We start from the raw sequence: 17,344 nt of genomic DNA, 5'->3' as shown, positions 1-17,344 counted from the left end.
CATCTAGGCCTAAGTGACACAAACACAGTTCTGTTTAGAACAGAACTAGCACCCAAACGTTACATTTTTACCGTAGCTCTTGAAGGCCTTCTGCGACTGTAGCATCCATCATAGAAATCTGTCCTGTGTGTTATTTTGAGGCATCATTCGGTTTCATTTACCTGAAAACCAACCCTGTGCCCGAACAAACCCGTTCAACCACCCAGTGAAAGTTCCCAGAAAGCAGGGTGAGAGACTTGACTGTTTATTTGGTTCGGAGCCCTCAAAATTGGCCAGAGAGATTGAAAGAGAGAGAAGAAAGGGATTACCTTTATTGCCGATATATTAAAGTCCAAACTACTGTAAGTGCTTCAAAGCATTGATAGGATTCTTTTATACAGCATTTATATACAGCGTCTATACAAGAGACATTCATGACTCTCATGAAAGCAGGAGGTGTCCATGTCTGCCGTGTCCCTCACGGTCCTTCCAGACTGAAACACAGACGACCAATAAACACGAAAACAGAGGAAAGAAACACATGTACAAGCTCGCATTTAACACGGCAGTCACCAGAGTAGAAAAAGCATGCGCAGCCTATAGGTTCGGGAGTTGCGTTCATGGTAAAGACAACATAGTTTATTCTACATCTCGAAGCGCTATGTTCACCTGGCTAGAGCTGACGGCATCTGAGGAAACTAATGAACACAAATGCCACCGAAGCATCTGAACTGAGACGGAGGGAATCTTGAACAGTTTTCTCCCATTTCAATTGATTACGAGAGAAACGGCATAACTCTTTTTTATTCTTTCTTTTTTTTTTACTTTTAACAGCACAATCTGAACTAGCGCTACACGGAAAGTAATAACTGAATACATTCTAGCATACAAGCTCTTGTTAATGGCACTGGCTGACGTGTGTTAACCCCTTGCTGCCCGCTCTGCAGGCCAGCGAAGAACATAGAAGAACATGGCTTAGGTCCAGAAGATCCAAAGTGACCTAGATCATTTCATTATCTGGGTGATGTGCGCTATTGTTGGATATTCTAAGTGGTCTTGGCTTGTCTTTCTTTATTTTTCAAAATCATACATTTTCTGTTCTCCTCTGCACTTAATATACAATACTGTACGTTCCATACAATACTGATATGCATTTGGTTATTTGAATATCTGTCCAGTAATCTGCATGTTGAAGATGGGATTGTAGTTTATTTGGGGGTTAACTAAGATATGAGATTTAGACTAAATTATGTGCTTGAAAGGATTAGGTCAGACAGGAAGGGGCGGGATGAAAACAGTGACTGAGCTGTCTGATTGGACGCTCTATTTCTTTCTGTAGTTGCCCAGTTGAATGGCCGAGCGGTCAAAGACGCAGCGGAAGGTGATGGGCTGGACCTCCCAATAGGGCACTGGATTACTGAACAGGCTGATGCCTGAGTACATGGCCTTCTTTGTATTATAGCCGGGTGGGCAGAAGTCCTCTGTTCCCACAGCAGCGATCTTGTTGGCGTGAAGGTAGATCACCTGGAATTGATTGAACGAGAGTGTGACCAAGCGTGACTTAAAGATGTGTGGAACTGGCGTGCCAACTTGTGTGAGATCTCTCACCTGAATATATTTGTGTTCTGGCAGGCCGGACGGGACTGAAGTCAGCATGTTATTGTCCAGGTGAAGTTCCCTCAGGTGAGGCATGTTGGCCAGAGAGCCGTTCTCCACCACGCTGATCTCATTGTGGCTCAGACCCAGCCTGAAAACGCACACCGTGGTATTAGATTTAACAAAAACAACATAAAAATGTGAAGTAAAACAAAAAACCAAAACAGAACTGTTTCTATTTGAATATGTTTTCAAATGCAATTTATTACTGATGATAAAGCTGAATTATCAGCAGTCATTACTCTAGTCTCCAGTGTCACATGAGCAGATCATTGTAATATTCTGATTTGGAGATCAAGAAAAATTTCTATTTTTATTGCATTGGTGCAATTTTCAAAAGCAATTGGTACAAGAACTCTTAGTAGTAATATACAACAGATCATCAAAAGTGCACTTTTAACAAACATTTCAGCATATTTTCAATTGTGTTGAATGCACACAATCACAAGATATCCTTTTCACTACACAAAATATGTTTTTCATCTATATAAATGTTTCATTCACAGTAACTGCCTTTCATAAAGCTTTTACTATGAAACTTTTCATTCATTCAGTTTAATACACTTGTGTATTATTTAATCTAACTCATCTTAATGGTTAATCAGTGAAACATTTGATTCATCTGTAGATATAAATATAGTAAATATTTAGTTTCTATAGAATGTGATTGCAATTTAAGGATAACTAAATGCACCAAATTATTCTTACACTAAAAGTGATTTCGGTGATAAAAGTGGTATCAATGTTGAAAACAGTTGTTCTGCTTATTATTTTTGTAAATACATTTCATTGATGACATTGAAAAGAACGGGATTTATTTGGATCAGAAATTTTTTGTGACAATATTTGAATCATTTATTTAACTTTTGATCAATTAAATGCATCCTTGCTGAATAAAAGTATTAATTTCTTGAAATAAATAAAAGTATTTTAAGACTGCCAATGTTGTTTATTTATAAACAAATAAAAACATAGGCAGCCTTGAAATACTAAAACAAAACTGTGACAACGGACCACAAAACCAGTCATAAGGGTCAATTTTGTATGATTTATACATCAACTGTAAGCTGAATAAATAAGCTTTCTTTGATATATGGTTTGTTAGGATCGGACAATATTTGGATATAATTTTGAGAAAATTACCTTTAAAGCTGTCCAAATGAAGTCCTTAGTAATGCATATTACTAATCAAAATTAAGTTTTGATATATTTACAGGAGGAAATGAACAAAATATCTTAATGGAACATGATTTTTTATTTAATGTCCTGATGATTTTAGGTTTAAAGAAAAAATATTTTGACCCATACAATGTTTTGTTGGCTTTTGCTACAAATATACCTGTGCTATATATGTATACATATAATAAACCTACATTCTCAGTGCTGTTTCACTAAATAAAGAAACATTTCTACATATATTATACATTTCCCTCATCAAATATAATCAGAATGATGAGCCCAACAGCAAAACAATCTTCCAGTGTTCTCATAAAGCAGTCTGTATTCGAGTCAATTCTCGGCTGTGATTCAGTCTCGGCATGTACGCTGGAAAATCTCTGTAATATGAATGTTCTAATTTCTCTGTGCGATCCAAAGCAAACTGATCCATGCAATGATGTCATGGTGTTTGAGTCTCACATGGTCGTTCTCATGCAAATTCAAAACAAACCTAATGAAATCTGAATTATTACTTCCTTTGTAACAAACTCTTTCCCCTCTGAGTCAGATTTTGCTGAGGTTTTCAGCTATACAGAGACATATTTAGATGTTTCTGTTCAGACTCAAGTTTGGCATGAAAGAAAAAGGACTTTTTGTTTGCATAACAAATTCCAAATATATTAACAAGAAAGGTGCATTTACTTGGACAGGTTCTTGAGGCCCTTCAGACTGTCTGCAGTCACTTTGGTGATCTTGTTTCCATCCAAGTGAAGTTCAAAAAGAGAGCTGGGCAGGCCTGAACATTGTTGGAGACATTAATGAAAAAAACTGATATTGTATTGATACAATTCACTGAAGTGAAATTGCCTCGGGGATGATTCTCTGTACCTTTGGGAATGGAAGTGATGTTAGTGTCAGCAATTCGGATGTAAGAAACCCTCTTCAGATCAGCAAAGGCACCATTATCAACTCCGGAGCTACTCAGAGGGTTAGAGCCCAGCTCTGGAATGGGACAGAGTCAAAATATGCACTGGTTCATTTTGCAATATTGTTTCTCTGTTGATTTATTATTTATTATTAATGTACAATTTTCTTTGAGTGCAGAATAAAAATAAGATAAAATAAAAAATAATTGTGACTCAAACCAAAAAAATGTATCAATAACAAATACTACAGTGTTACCACAAAAACTAAAACAAATGCTAAAAACAAAAACATTTTTCATTTAACTGAAAAAAAAAACAAGCAAATGTAAACTTGGAAAACCTGAAACAGTATAAACAAAAACTTCAAAACTAACTAAAATAAAACAACCACATTTTTGTTTAACTTTTTGGTACAATATATAATAAACACATGATTAATTACATTTATAAATGTTTATACATTTGAGTGCAGGTTTAAATAAATAAATAAATATTTAATAACGCAGCTAACCGAAAGTGCGCCAACCCAAAAAAGTCACTTTCACCTATCGTCTTCTAATAAGCACTGAAAAAAATTCCTACCCATGACGATGACATTGGCCATGCCGGCAAAGGAGGACTTCTTTATCTTGTTAATCTGGTTCTCGTGAATGCGCAGCTCCTGCAGGCTTTTCGGTATGTTAGCAGGAACATCCTTCAGGAGATTCTTGGACAGGTAGAGTCTCTCCAAATTGATCAGAGAAGAAAAGGCCTTGGCATGAATGATGGTGATCTTATTGTTGACCAGGATGAGTGTCTGAACAACAACAACAAAAAAGACATTCCTTTAGGAACTTTATGGCAGATGCAAGCTATTGGTATAATTCTTTAGTTATTAAATGCACAAATTAAATGTTTCAGTGATTGTGTTCACCTCTGACACTTGCTACAATCTATACCACATTCCAGTGCATACAAATCTTCATTTTTATGTTCTGATTGCATTTAGATCCAGGCGCTGTGTGGATGTTGGGCTTGGAAAGCGAGAAACAGCAAAGGGGCCTCGACGGGAGGCTGCATATTTATTAAAGTTCAGGAGGCTGGACAATGGATCCGCTCCAAAAGTGAATCATTACACTTGTGCACCTGGGAATGACACATTTCTCACACTGAGAGCTGTTTTCTGGAGATGATGGATTGTTAACACGGAGGATTTCACATGAGTTTGCCTGAAGCTCTGTTTTGCAAAGTTTTTCTGACGATCTCAAGAGACTTTTTTGTAGTGCTTTTGAAAAAATTATAGCAGATATTTGCCTTCAAAGATCGCTGTGGTAGCAACGCATATTTCTAGCACCCAATTCCACATTTGGCAGACAAACAGCGTTGGAGTGTTTTCTCTGGAGAGTTTTGCTGTGCTGCTCAAGCATTTGTTTTTGGGAAAAGAATGACTTTTCTTTTATGTGGAATGAGGTTCACAAATGGTTTTGATTTGGACTTTATGTTCTCTGCATTGAATTGACGCTTTCAAGGTCATAGCAAAAACAAAACGCTGTCACTTCCAGTTATCAGCAGCAAGCAGCCAATTGATCCCAAAACTTATATATCAAAGAGAAATAGGATTTGTCTCATGAGGGCTTCTTGGATTTAAAGGGGGACTGAGAAATGTCATTGCTTCTATGATCCAATTTAGACAATTAAAGAAAAAGCGAGAGAGAGAAAAAAAGAGAGCGAAAGGGACAGAGTGAGTAATTGAATATCTCACTTGGAGACTCTTCAGGCCTTTGAAGTCGTTTTCTTTGATCTCTGAGATCTTGTTGTTCTGCAAATCCAGGAGAGTGGTCTGAAGTGAAATTTTTTCTGGAACGTTCTTCAAACCTGAGAGGCACAAAACCACAAGTAGTAAGAAAAATGACATAGAAGAAATGGGATATGAGCTGATCTGGGCTTTTATGGCTAGAATCTACTTTAAAATCAAATCAGCTTTAGACATATGGATTCTGGTCCAACACCAACACAACACACCCTGATATGAACAAAACAAACAACAAAACAAACAAACAAAAAAAATCCTTGAAGAGTGTATATTGTGGTACTAAATACAGCAGCCACATTCCTAAAAAAAAAAAAAAAAAAAAGTTCAATTGCAGAAAGATTGTGAACTCTTGGTTTTTGATGAGCTCCATCCATCATTGTATAGACAAAACTTTTTATAGAAACATATCTATTAACTTTTATGAGCTACAATTCTACATGCGTAACTAAAAGAATCTCTTTAAAAAAAAAAGAAGGCCAGGGCTAAACAGGGATATAAACAGTTTTTACTGTCAATATCTTATTATAAATCATATCATCGCTTAAGAATTAATTTCTCTTCATCTTTATTCATCTTAAGTACAACTATAAGGCACTTAAAACACTGAAAACAACATCAAAATGAATAGTGAATCAACTCCTTACAAAACCAAGAGGGTTTTATAAGAACTCCATAGACTGAAAAAAAGTCTGAATGTACAGTTGGACACCGGACCAATCCATATCCAAAGTACAACACAGTGAAGAGTTATGATGATGGTTCACGAAAGTTTTAGTGTTTGGAAACAGTTCTGAAAACTAATCATAGACCACTCTTATGCAAGATATCTCACAGTTTTTCTTGGAAGGATTCTAAAAGCTGCACGTCGCTGTCAATTGAAAAAGCTGACATAAGATTTCCACACAAAGGGAATTTGATTTTGCCAACATTGGATGACAATTTAATGTGCTACAGACCAGGTTACATGAATGGAACATATAGTGAAATCAAAAACGTATGGTAACACTTGATTTTAAGGACCAATTCTCACTATTAACTAGTTGCTTATTAGCATGCATGTTACAAGCATATTTATTAGTACTTATAAAGCAATTATTTATGCTTTATACTGAATGACCATATTTTTAGACCTCATACCTAAACTTAACAACTACCTTAACTAGAGAATTGCTCCTCCCATTTGTATGAATGTCTTTGCATATAACAAAAATATACAACCAAGTTGCACACTTTGAATAAAAACAGCACAAACACACTTTGTTTTTTCCATGCGAAACATTTCACAAAGTTTGCTTAGAAGATGTGCATCCTTAACAATGTAATTGTATATATTTTTAAGTGTCCAAAAGCTTTTTGGGGCCACTGTATATCATAGTGCTTGGTTCAAACATAAGAAAAACGTCGGAACAATGAGGTAAACACACATGCACATATATACACATAAATATATCTGCTCTAGCAACTCTAAAAGCTTTTTAGGCAGAACCTTACACAGACATTGTTTGGTTTGGCTTTGCGGTGAGTTTCCTCATCACTGCATTTGTGTAAACAGTTTAAGCATATGTCCCTGTCAATTATATAACCACAGGACAGAGAACACGGAGATCACAGTTGGACGTATCACTGCTGCTGAGATATCTCTCATATGTTCCTTTGGTTTGGCTGTTTAGACTCATTTTCTAGTGGCTACACATCTCGGCCAAAATCACGACAATCAATTTAGGTCAAAATTAGTTTATTATGGAATATATTATCAGCATGTAACCCAAAAAGCACTAACAACATACTCAAAACTATAGTTGTTTGAGTAAATAAGTTGGAATATCAACCCAAATGGTGATCAGATAATCATAAAGTGCAGTCCATTGACAACCAAGTGGAACGAACATTGAACTATTCAAAAAATAAACTGTCCTCTATGGTTAGAAATACTATTTAGCCACTGAAATCAGCAACTGAATCAAAATCAAGAGCGGAGACAAACAAAAAACATTATTAACAGGCTTCTTATACTGGTAAAAACATGGGACGCTGTTTAATTCAAAAGATATTCATTACAGAAATCACACTACACTGTGGTCCATAACTCTCCAAAATGAATATTTTACACTTATCTCACTTGTAACACAAAAAATGCTAACCTCATATCAACTGGTACCTAAAAGAGGGAGTATCTCACACTTACAGCCCATTTGTTAGGAAGTAAAAACACAAGCGGGCCCTTAATCAAACTTTCTTAGACAAACCAATTCATATTTGCCATTAGTTGTTCTTGGGTTGTGGTGCTATTTCCAGACGGTTTTCCCTCCAGCTGCAGAGCTGTATAAACTGGGTCGCATATTTCACTGAAAAGAGGTGAAGTTAGACGGAGAACAGGCCTGTCGGCACACCTATCCCCCCTCCCTCCATTCTTTCCCAGGTCTGCTTCATGCCAAAAGACCTGCGGAGCAGATGAGCACTGGAGGCCTCAAATATTCGCTCTTCTCTTATTTGTCCTCGTTCTCGCTCATTCCCTGGCCACTTTCACTGGGGATGAGTGTTAACATTGCGAAAGAATTACTGTTTTGTCATGTCAACAGTATTTCTTTCCAAACAGACATTCTGTCTATCAAACAGATCTCTAAGTAATTTCCTGTTTATAAAAAGACTAGGCTAACTGAGAAAACATGTAACATCAACTTTACATTACAGGATAAAGCATGCTGGGATATGCTTTAATAACCTTTGTTCACTCTATGTTCTGTAAATTTATAATGCCTGTTAATATTACATAATCATTTCCAATTTTAATATGACCCTCTGACTTAATCAAAAACCTGTAGTCAATTATAATTGAAGAATTAATCTATCTGTAAATTCCATATAATGTTTCTGGTTAGTTTCCAAATACAATATTGTACTGCATTGTTGTTGCTAATTTAAACATAATGGTCACACTTTATTTTAATGTCCAATTCTTACCATTAACAAACTATTAACTACAACTTTTTGCCTCAATAAACTCCTAATTTGCTGCTTATTAATAGTTAGTCAAGTTATTGGGTATTGGGTAGGATTAAGGGATCTAAAATATGGTCATGAAAAATATGTGCTTCATAAGTAAATATAAAAAGCCAATATGTTAATAATAGTCATGCTAATAAGCAACTAGTTAATGTTGAGAATTCGTCCCTTAACTAAAGTGTTACCAACAGAACCACATTCACAGATTTGATGCTAAACATGTTTTGAAAAGATAAAAAGGGATCTTATGTAAGAGAAAGTAAACTTAGTGAAACATCAGGGTTAATGGCAGAACAATTAAGAAGGACTATGTTTTGTTTATGATGTTCTGTGTAGATCACAATGACCCAGCAGACAGGGCAGTTTTAGAGGAAAAGAAGCTGTAATCTTTTGGAAGTAACCCTATAAAAGAACAGACTTCACTTTTTCACTTATTAACAAACACACGCCTGGGGATTCAATTAGGAAAATGAGGCAGCCGTCTGGAGGTTAGTGCCTAGTCGTCTACGGAAGTAAGGGCATTCAACACCATATGAAAGCATTTAAAGTGGTTTTGAAACAGTGACATTGGTAATTCAATGATTACTCAACAATGGGCAGATCAAACAAAGAGAGAGGTTTTGTTCATGGCCGATTGGCCTTGGACAGTTGTATGTCATGAAATAATTGACATCAGGTGTAAACAATGGAAATGCAAAGGAGAACTATGAATCATATTTACCAGCATGAAAAAAACTGGTAACAACAAACTTTGATGTTGGCTTGACAAAGCCTTTTCTGAAAGTTTTACATTTATTTTACAAACTCAATGTCTGAAGGTTTTACAGTCAACAAATAGGATTATTGCAAGGGAGTTCTGGGTGCCGTACTGCAGCCACGGAAGCCAGCAAACCAACTGGGTCAGAGATTGTAGACTCTACCCGACTTAAAAAGCCACTGCACCCATATAAAACCTTATATAGATATGTTTCCATCACCCAGTTTTTATGCAGATTTTGAAATATCAGACAGATAGCTAACAAAATGTTGTTAGTCTGTGGTTTTTCTTTGGAAATTTGACTTGCAAATGCCATCAAGGTTGTTATTGTAATTGATCAGTGCTCACACCCAGCCAGAAACACTAGCTGCGTTTCCACTGTCGGGCCAAAATCGGGTGTGCTAGTGCATGCCAGGGCCACACATTTCCACTGTTACTACCAGGGCTTGATAGTGCTTCGTCGAGGCTTCCTCAGGGCCAATGGCCTGGGTTTTTAGGCCCAACAAAAACCTTGGGCCAAAGCGGGCCAGCTGGGGATAGAGGAGTGGTTATGAACAAAGGCGGAGTTTCTCTGCATCTGGAGAGTGTCAGCGCCATGGATCATTTCATAAAGCTAACCGTGATAACACCAGCATTAAAGACTTTAAAAAAAAAAAAAGTTTAGCTCAAAACTCACTTTCAGTCAGCAGCCAGTGTTTGAAATTACTTGATCCGATGTGGATTATAATCACTAAACGTCATCAAAATATAGCTAATAATGTTTTTTTGTTCTGGAGTGTGACGAGTGGGGTGGGGCAGAGAGCCGTGAAAACAGAGCAAGGCAGGTGGAGTGATTTGGAAATGAGTGACACCTGCGCCACTCATCGATCACCTCCGTTGGACTTGAGACCGGAGAGTGCCGCAGGTGTCACTCATTTCCAAATCACTCCACCGGCCTCGCTCCGTTCTTTCTTTCTAAATGCATGTATATAGGTTATTGTGACTTCAAATAAACAGACTCGACTGAATAACAGACTATATTCATAACATTTTCAATTAATTAATTATGATGCCCCGCCCGGCCCGTTTAAAGCACTGGCTTGCACTGGCCCGACAGTGGAAACCCAGCTACTGACAGTGATTCTTTAAAAAAAAAGTGTTAAATAGGCCTATAGAGATTTCATCAAGCAGTCTAGTCTAGTGTCATGAAGTCGTTACCTAGATCAGAACACTGGGACACTCGCAGATGACACTGGCACCGGAACGGGCAGATATGTTCATCAGGTATCTCGGGTAGCATTGGAGGAGGCGTCTGAACAGGTGGTTTACGAACTGGAGGCATGGGAGAGCCTGAGCCCGGCTCGTCCTCCATCATGAAGTCCATGAAGCCAGACTGACGGAAGGGCAGAGCCCAGCATACGGACACCAAAAGCAGGGAGAGACAGGCCGATTTCATGTTGCTAATGGAGGCCTGGAGGGTAAAATGGAGAAGAGAAGGGGTTAAAGGTGAGAGGCGATATTCTGGGTGGCATCTCAGGACCTGTGATGTTGAAAGGTTAAAAGTCAAAAGACAGATGTTGAGCACATGAATGTGACTGAGCAATGTGGGGGATAACTAGGCAGAGGTCAAGGGTCAAATTTAGGCGTATATTAGATTTTAGACGTCTCTGGTTACTATTGTTGCAGCTTTCCTTGATCTCAGCTTAATACATTTTACTATATTTAATACAACAAGAAAATTTTTTTTTAATGAGGAACAATACAGTACCTTAGTGGCTGCAATAAATTATTTAAAATGAGCTTTAAAACATAATTCCTAAAAGTGCTTCAAACTTTTTCAAAAGATACAATAGATAGCAAACAATCATTAGAAATAAAAACTAAACATTAATAATATTAAATTCTATAAAATTTCTGAAATTAATCTGGAATATCCATGAGGGCCCCTTGAGGTCCCTGGACCCCAATTTGAAAACCCCTGCCATACAGCATCAAAATGATAACCTTGCACACTACATCTGTGAGAATTGATAGTTGATGTTGGGTTTAAACTCCAAAACCGAACTCATTCATGTCCTCATTCAGAAAAAAAAAAAAAAAAAAAACGTCTTCTCTCAAATAGAGTGCACAAAGCTGTCCATGAGCCCATACATAAACATATCCCTGAAGAGCAGCTGGATGTCTCCGGACGACAAATAAATTGTAAAGGAGGCACAGAAACTCCCAGAGCTCAGTTCAACTTTTCAGGGTCATCTCAGGCCCATGTAATCAACATACAGCATAATTACAGTAGTTCAAATCCTCCGGGCAGCCACGTCACTTGGACAGCGAATAACCACTGTGCCTCTGTTGTTAAAAACCCAGAGCTTGACCTTGACAAACTTCTGCAGAAGAGCTTTTCTTAATTCCTCAAGCAAACGAAAACATTGATACATACATTCAATCTTAATGCAGATCTATATTACATCAACTTTGTGATATACTCCATTGAGGAACCGTAAAAGGTCTTCGCAATTTCCTACAGGAAGTGTAGATACAATCATTTCTCTCAAAAGACTAAGAGGTTTTAGAAGAAAACAGAAAAATAGCAAGTGACCTTCAACATCCAATTTCTCGTCACTGTTGATTTGCATCACAGGAGAGCATGTTGAAACAATTTTCCGAGGTTCCTTTGGCTCAACCAGTATCCATGTTTCAAGAAAAACAATGAGAAATTGTAGTTTTATACAACGGCATTTCAAAACAACAACTTGCCGACCTCAATTTAGACATAGTGTTTAATTTAATACTACGTTTTCGGGCCTAGATACAACATCCATCAAATCAGACACCTTTAATTACCTTTGACCCAGTGGGAAATGAGACACTCTGAGCAAACACACTGCAGTATCACTTTGCCCTTTAACATTGAAGTATTTGGTAGATTTACAGTGCATTCAAGTTAATTTTATGCTTGTGCGTTCCTGGGAATTGAACCCATGACCTTGCGCTCTATGGGTTGAGCTGCACAAACCGTTTTTTTGTCTATATGTATTCCCAGCAGGAATGAAGCCACAGTAGGAGTTTAGAGCCTCAGGAGCTGGTCAGCAGTACGAAAAGCCCTCTGAGCATTACAGGCTGTCACCATGAGCGATTCTGTTTGCAGGGGGATCATGGGAAGCTGTTGCTGCATTTGAGTTGCGTCCTGTCAACAAACCACAGGCTGCTATGAGAGCCAAGCAAACAGACAAGACAGATTGACGGTGTCATGGCTTTGTTGGGAAAAAACAGGCAGGGTACAAAATATACATTCACCAATCACAAAACAGGAGTAAAAATTGGCTTTTGAATAAATAAATTGATAACTTTATAAGGCATATAAAGCATAATACTTGTAGATTTTAGCTAAAACCACTCAAATTAATCACAATGTGTGAACATGCAATATATTATAATGGGAGGTATTGGTTCTGGTCAAGTTTGGTTGTAGCACACATACATACATTTTTTATGTGTTTGCATAGACACGGAGTTATAAATTATTAACATTTTATTATACTGACAGCCTCAAAACATTTTGCGAATGAACAACTTCAGAGACCTACAAATATTTATGAATTCTGTTAGATTCTCTGAATATTAGAATATTGAATATTACTGAATATTAATTTAGCTCAGTCAATATGATACTTAATATGATACTTACAATACTTAATGTCATCTGCATCATTATATAACTGTTTATTCTCTGTAATTTCTAATAATCTCTTTTATTTCAAATGATATATCTATGTATTACAAAATTACATAATTAACATAATTGTTATATATATATATATATATATATATATATATATATATATATATATATATATTAAAATATCATATCAAAGGGGAAAGCAGATGGAAACCAACTCAACAGGAGGGATGATGTGTTCCTCTAAGCAGGAACTAATTGACCAGTGTCATATGTCTCAATGTGACAACGATTATAGAACTGAGTTTAAATACATTTTTCACAGACACAGTTCTGTGCATAACTACTAGCTTCTTCCAGGTTGTTCCAGGCCTTCTTCTTCAATTTCTCTCTGTCTGCAGGTTGAGCACAAATCTGATCCAACTGAAGTGTTTCACAGAACCCAAAATCAGCACTAGCCTGTTCCTGGTCTTATAAATGTGGGCTTGTAATGATTAAGAGGAGACAGGAAAATTTCCACTTTTCCTCTCTTTCTCCAATAATGTCTACCTTTCTTTTCACTCTCCCTTCTTGTCTTTCAGGATCTTGAGGTCTGGGTTGTGTCACAGCAGGTCTGATTTGTCTCTGCAGTGAAAAAGGGAGGGTTGATATTTCTAGTTTTCTCTCCCTCCCTCAAACAACCAAATCTTGTCTTGTTGCAAATGTCCTTAAAACAAGATGAATTTAAATACCAAAATACACTGGGACCTATAAAACATCTTATAAAAATATCTTCAGTAATATAGGTAGTGTAGACTATCAAAACACCTAACATAAATCTTTTATATACTCTACACATACACACACTAATTTTAAAGACTGCTCCACCACAGGTGGCTTATGTTACAGAAGTGTAACATTAGTTTGTTCTGTAATTATGGTGTTGTACTACATTATTCAGACTGCATTAACTGAGAAAGGTTGAAATATACAAAAAAGCACTATGAGTGATTTATAGGATAATGTGACAGAAGATGAGGTCATTTGAGCAATTTTGCTATTTTACTTTTTAAGTAGTAGTAGAAAATGTACATGGATAAACATTCAAATTATCTGCTGCAGTTAATTGTATGCAACGTATGAATATCTAAAAAGTCAAAAATCAAGATATGTGTTTACTCATATTGTTATATTTTTTATATTATTGTTAAGTCTTGCTTTCTGGTAAAAAAAAAAGTATCAAAATTTAGTTTTTTCTTAAACCAAGATTTACTGGCATTTGGAATTAAACATTCATTAAAATAATGTAAATACTGAAAACACAATGCAACTCTACTCATCTTACTTTCTACTCTGTTCACACACACACACACACACACACACACACACACACATTCATTGCTCCTTTCAGCAATGACTCACAGAAAGGTATTTACAGGCTACAGGACATTTAAAACGTGTGCTCCCTTCATTTTAAAACATACACATAGACCAGTCTTACCATTGCACCCTGAAACCTGCCTTTAATTTATAAAAGCCTTATTTCACTGAGCACTGAATTCCCCAAACACTGAGAGAATGTTTCAGAAATGTAATTATTTGCCCATTCCAATGTGTCGTGTATCAAAACAAAAGCACAAAAAGATATAATATCCAAAGAGGACTTAATATTGAGCTTAACAAACTGCACTCCTGGACTACACGAGCACACAAGGGCTTCAATCACTCTGGCTTGTGCGGTCAGGCTGGTTCCAGACCACTAAACCAAACTCCAAAGCCACTGCCAGAGCACAATTAGACTTTCTCACAGAAACTCATCAAACAAGGTTGTCTTCAAAAGGACCTACCCGAAAGCCACAAAAAGTTCTTCAGATGTTGAATAAGCAATTGATTGCTGAAGGCCGGCTGATTATTTTGGCCAAAAAATGAATGAATAAAGGTTTGAGCCCATGATCATGACTATAATGTATCTAAGACAATCCCAGTTGCTCACATTTACATTCAAGCACTCTTACACTCATCCTCTCACTTCATTTTTCCAAGGCAACTGCCCATCTTTCCTCAGCAACTACTTTGACTTTGGTCCAAAGCTCCAGTTTATTTTCCCCAAATGGTTAAATGGCAAAATAAAGAGAGGAAAAAGTAGGCAGTGACCAGCATGGCTACCATTTAATGACTCTCTCTTTCTAGCATCAAATAGTTGGAGCCAAATGGAGGCCTTCAGCTTCCGAAGAATACTTATTGCATGGCCCCAGGACAGTGTCTTTGAAGAGAGGAAGAGAGGGACGAGAGTTTCCTGTCATGGTACAAACTGTGTATGTGAGTTCTGTTTGCAATTATTGAACGCTGCAAATGAGACAAATAAGGACAAAAACCCAACCCCAGATCGAACCTCAACCCCAACCCCCAGAAAAGAGAAATACATGACCCAATTAACCCAACTAAAATACCCTGATGAATGTGTCTTAACCCTCGGCTGCCTCCCCCACCCCTCCACTGAATGTTTTGAGTTAGCTGGGAATTTTGTGGTGGGATTACCAGGAAATGCCTTGTCAGACTTGCCTGCGATTGGAAGGAAGCTATATCATTAAATGATTAATGAGACATCCTTAAGAGTGCTGTCATTCTTCAGCTGATATGGCTCAAGGCACTTTGGCTTCCACGCCATGGGTACAGAGTTTAGGATGCGACTTGGAGCGAGTGGGGTCAAGCAGATGCAAAGTGTGCCCAGAGGACGAAATGTCTCTCCAGACAGGTCTATCCAAGAAGAGAAATCCTCTAGTGTTTTCAGGCCTTACATGAACTCTTTCTAAATGCCAAGTGGTGCACAAAAAAGGAAGAAAAACTGGGATTGAAAAGAATGAGCAGAGAGAATAAGGGCACTCGAAAAGTTAATGGCTTTTTCACAACAGTGAGTTTGTGTAGAGGGGTTTCAAAGAGAAAGGATACTTGTCACAATTTGGAAAAGTTCGGAAAAGGTCTTGTCCTCTCCAAATGAACAACAATGAAAATCAACTCTGCGATTTCTTTTTTTCTTTTCTGGCTTGAAATACAGAGGATAATTTTCTCACAGAATGCAACTTTAATCCACATGCAAATCTATTAAACACAGGAGGCTTTAAAATAAATGCATTTGTATCGTCAACACACTCATGTATTCTCTCTTTTGCATTCAAGTTAATCTTTAAATTCAAGCAAATTCACTTAAACTTCCAATGCAAATTCCGCATTTCTGCTCCAAGCCTTAATGAACTGCAAAAACCACCAAACCACAGAATCCCGAAGGGTTATGGCCACATTTCATTAGTGAAAACCATCCGCCTCTCTTTGAGATGGTCAATCTGTTCTCTCAATCGAAATCCCTGCTCTTCATCACTCAGAAGAGGAAAGTGTAGGGTGAGTTGATCTTACCTGCACGTACAGGAGCTTGTAGAGCTGCAGACGAAGATCCACAAATCCAGAGAGGGGCTGGAGCCGATGTGCAGCGCGGCAGGCCGAGGGCTAATCGCTGTGTGGACGCCTGCAGCCAAGATCAGGCAGGTGTGCTCTGTCACGGGGGAGGGGATGGAGAGAAGGACAGAGAAGGAGAGAGAGAGGACGAGTGGAGGGAGGGAGGGAGAGAAGGAGGGAGGGAGGGAAGAAAAGGAGAGAAGGAGGGGTTGATTTCTTCGTCCTTTTCAAATGAGACAATTGGAGAAGAACTTCCCCCGGTCTGGAGCGGTCCAAATGCAGTTGGAACAAGAAAAACGAGGGGGGAAAAAGTTGGGAGACGAGAGGCTGCGACTATACAGGCATTGGCAAGTTCCCATACAGTGTCATCTGGTAGAGATAGGGAATTCTGGAGAGGACAAAAGCGGCTCGGCTCCCTCCCTTTTGTAATCTTTCGGCGGACTTCATGCTGCTTTTTTTGCGTGGTGGAAACATTCCCCTCCTTTCCACCCACCATGCTTTTGTTTCTTTTGAAACAAGAAACTTATTCGGTGACCCGTAACCTCAACCGCACACACACGTACAGCATTTCCAAATCCGTATTAGGCTTGTTTATTTGTACAGAGTAACAGGCATGGAAGAGTATTGAATGTGCAAATGGAGGTACCCAAAACGGGGAGGGAGGAGATGGCTTGAGTTCAGCTAGTTACTGAAATCAGAACCCAGTTTTTCTTCTCTCTCTATCCTTTTTTTTTATTTCGGTTGTTCTACATTTGCCTGACTTTCTCTTCTTTTCTTTCTAAATTGAAAGACTGGGTTGAATTGGTACGATTCAATCCTCCTAAATCAGATTGGGCTTTTAGGATTTTCTGGCACACTTTTTGGAAATGGAAAAGATAAGCTGTCCATTTGAACAGGGGTGATTAGGATTTCTGTCTCAAGCCTCACTCACACTGATGTTATCACACCGCTGGATGTCCTGCATTACTGGTTATTTGAAAAGCTTTTGA

At 37.9% G+C, this 17,344-nt stretch overlaps 1 protein-coding gene across 2 annotated transcripts; it reads right to left on the bottom strand.

The window, feature by feature from the left end:
- Positions 1-287: 287 nt before the first annotated feature.
- Positions 288-16,742, bottom strand: dcn (decorin). Of its 2 annotated transcripts, none has more exons than XM_052554633.1 (8): positions 16,317-16,742; positions 10,469-10,721; positions 5,461-5,573; positions 4,302-4,515; positions 3,682-3,795; positions 3,496-3,589; positions 1,588-1,726; positions 288-1,503 (listed from the first exon to the last, which is right to left on the bottom strand). In XM_052554633.1, exons 2-8 carry the CDS (start codon positions 10,704-10,706, stop codon positions 1,303-1,305), a joined length of 1,113 nt encoding a protein of 370 aa, XP_052410593.1. In that variant the 5' UTR covers positions 10,707-10,721; positions 16,317-16,742; the 3' UTR covers positions 288-1,302. The 2 variants fall into 2 exon arrangements, with proteins under 2 accessions (XP_052410593.1, XP_052410594.1); XM_052554634.1 differs by having other exon boundaries at positions 16,327-16,547.
- Positions 16,743-17,344: the final 602 nt, after the last annotated feature.

Source organism: Carassius gibelio, chromosome B4 (genome assembly GCF_023724105.1).
Source record: "Carassius gibelio isolate Cgi1373 ecotype wild population from Czech Republic chromosome B4, carGib1.2-hapl.c, whole genome shotgun sequence".
Classification (NCBI taxonomy): domain Eukaryota; kingdom Metazoa; phylum Chordata; class Actinopteri; order Cypriniformes; family Cyprinidae; genus Carassius; species Carassius gibelio.
This window is presented reverse-complemented; position numbering and strand designations above follow the sequence as displayed.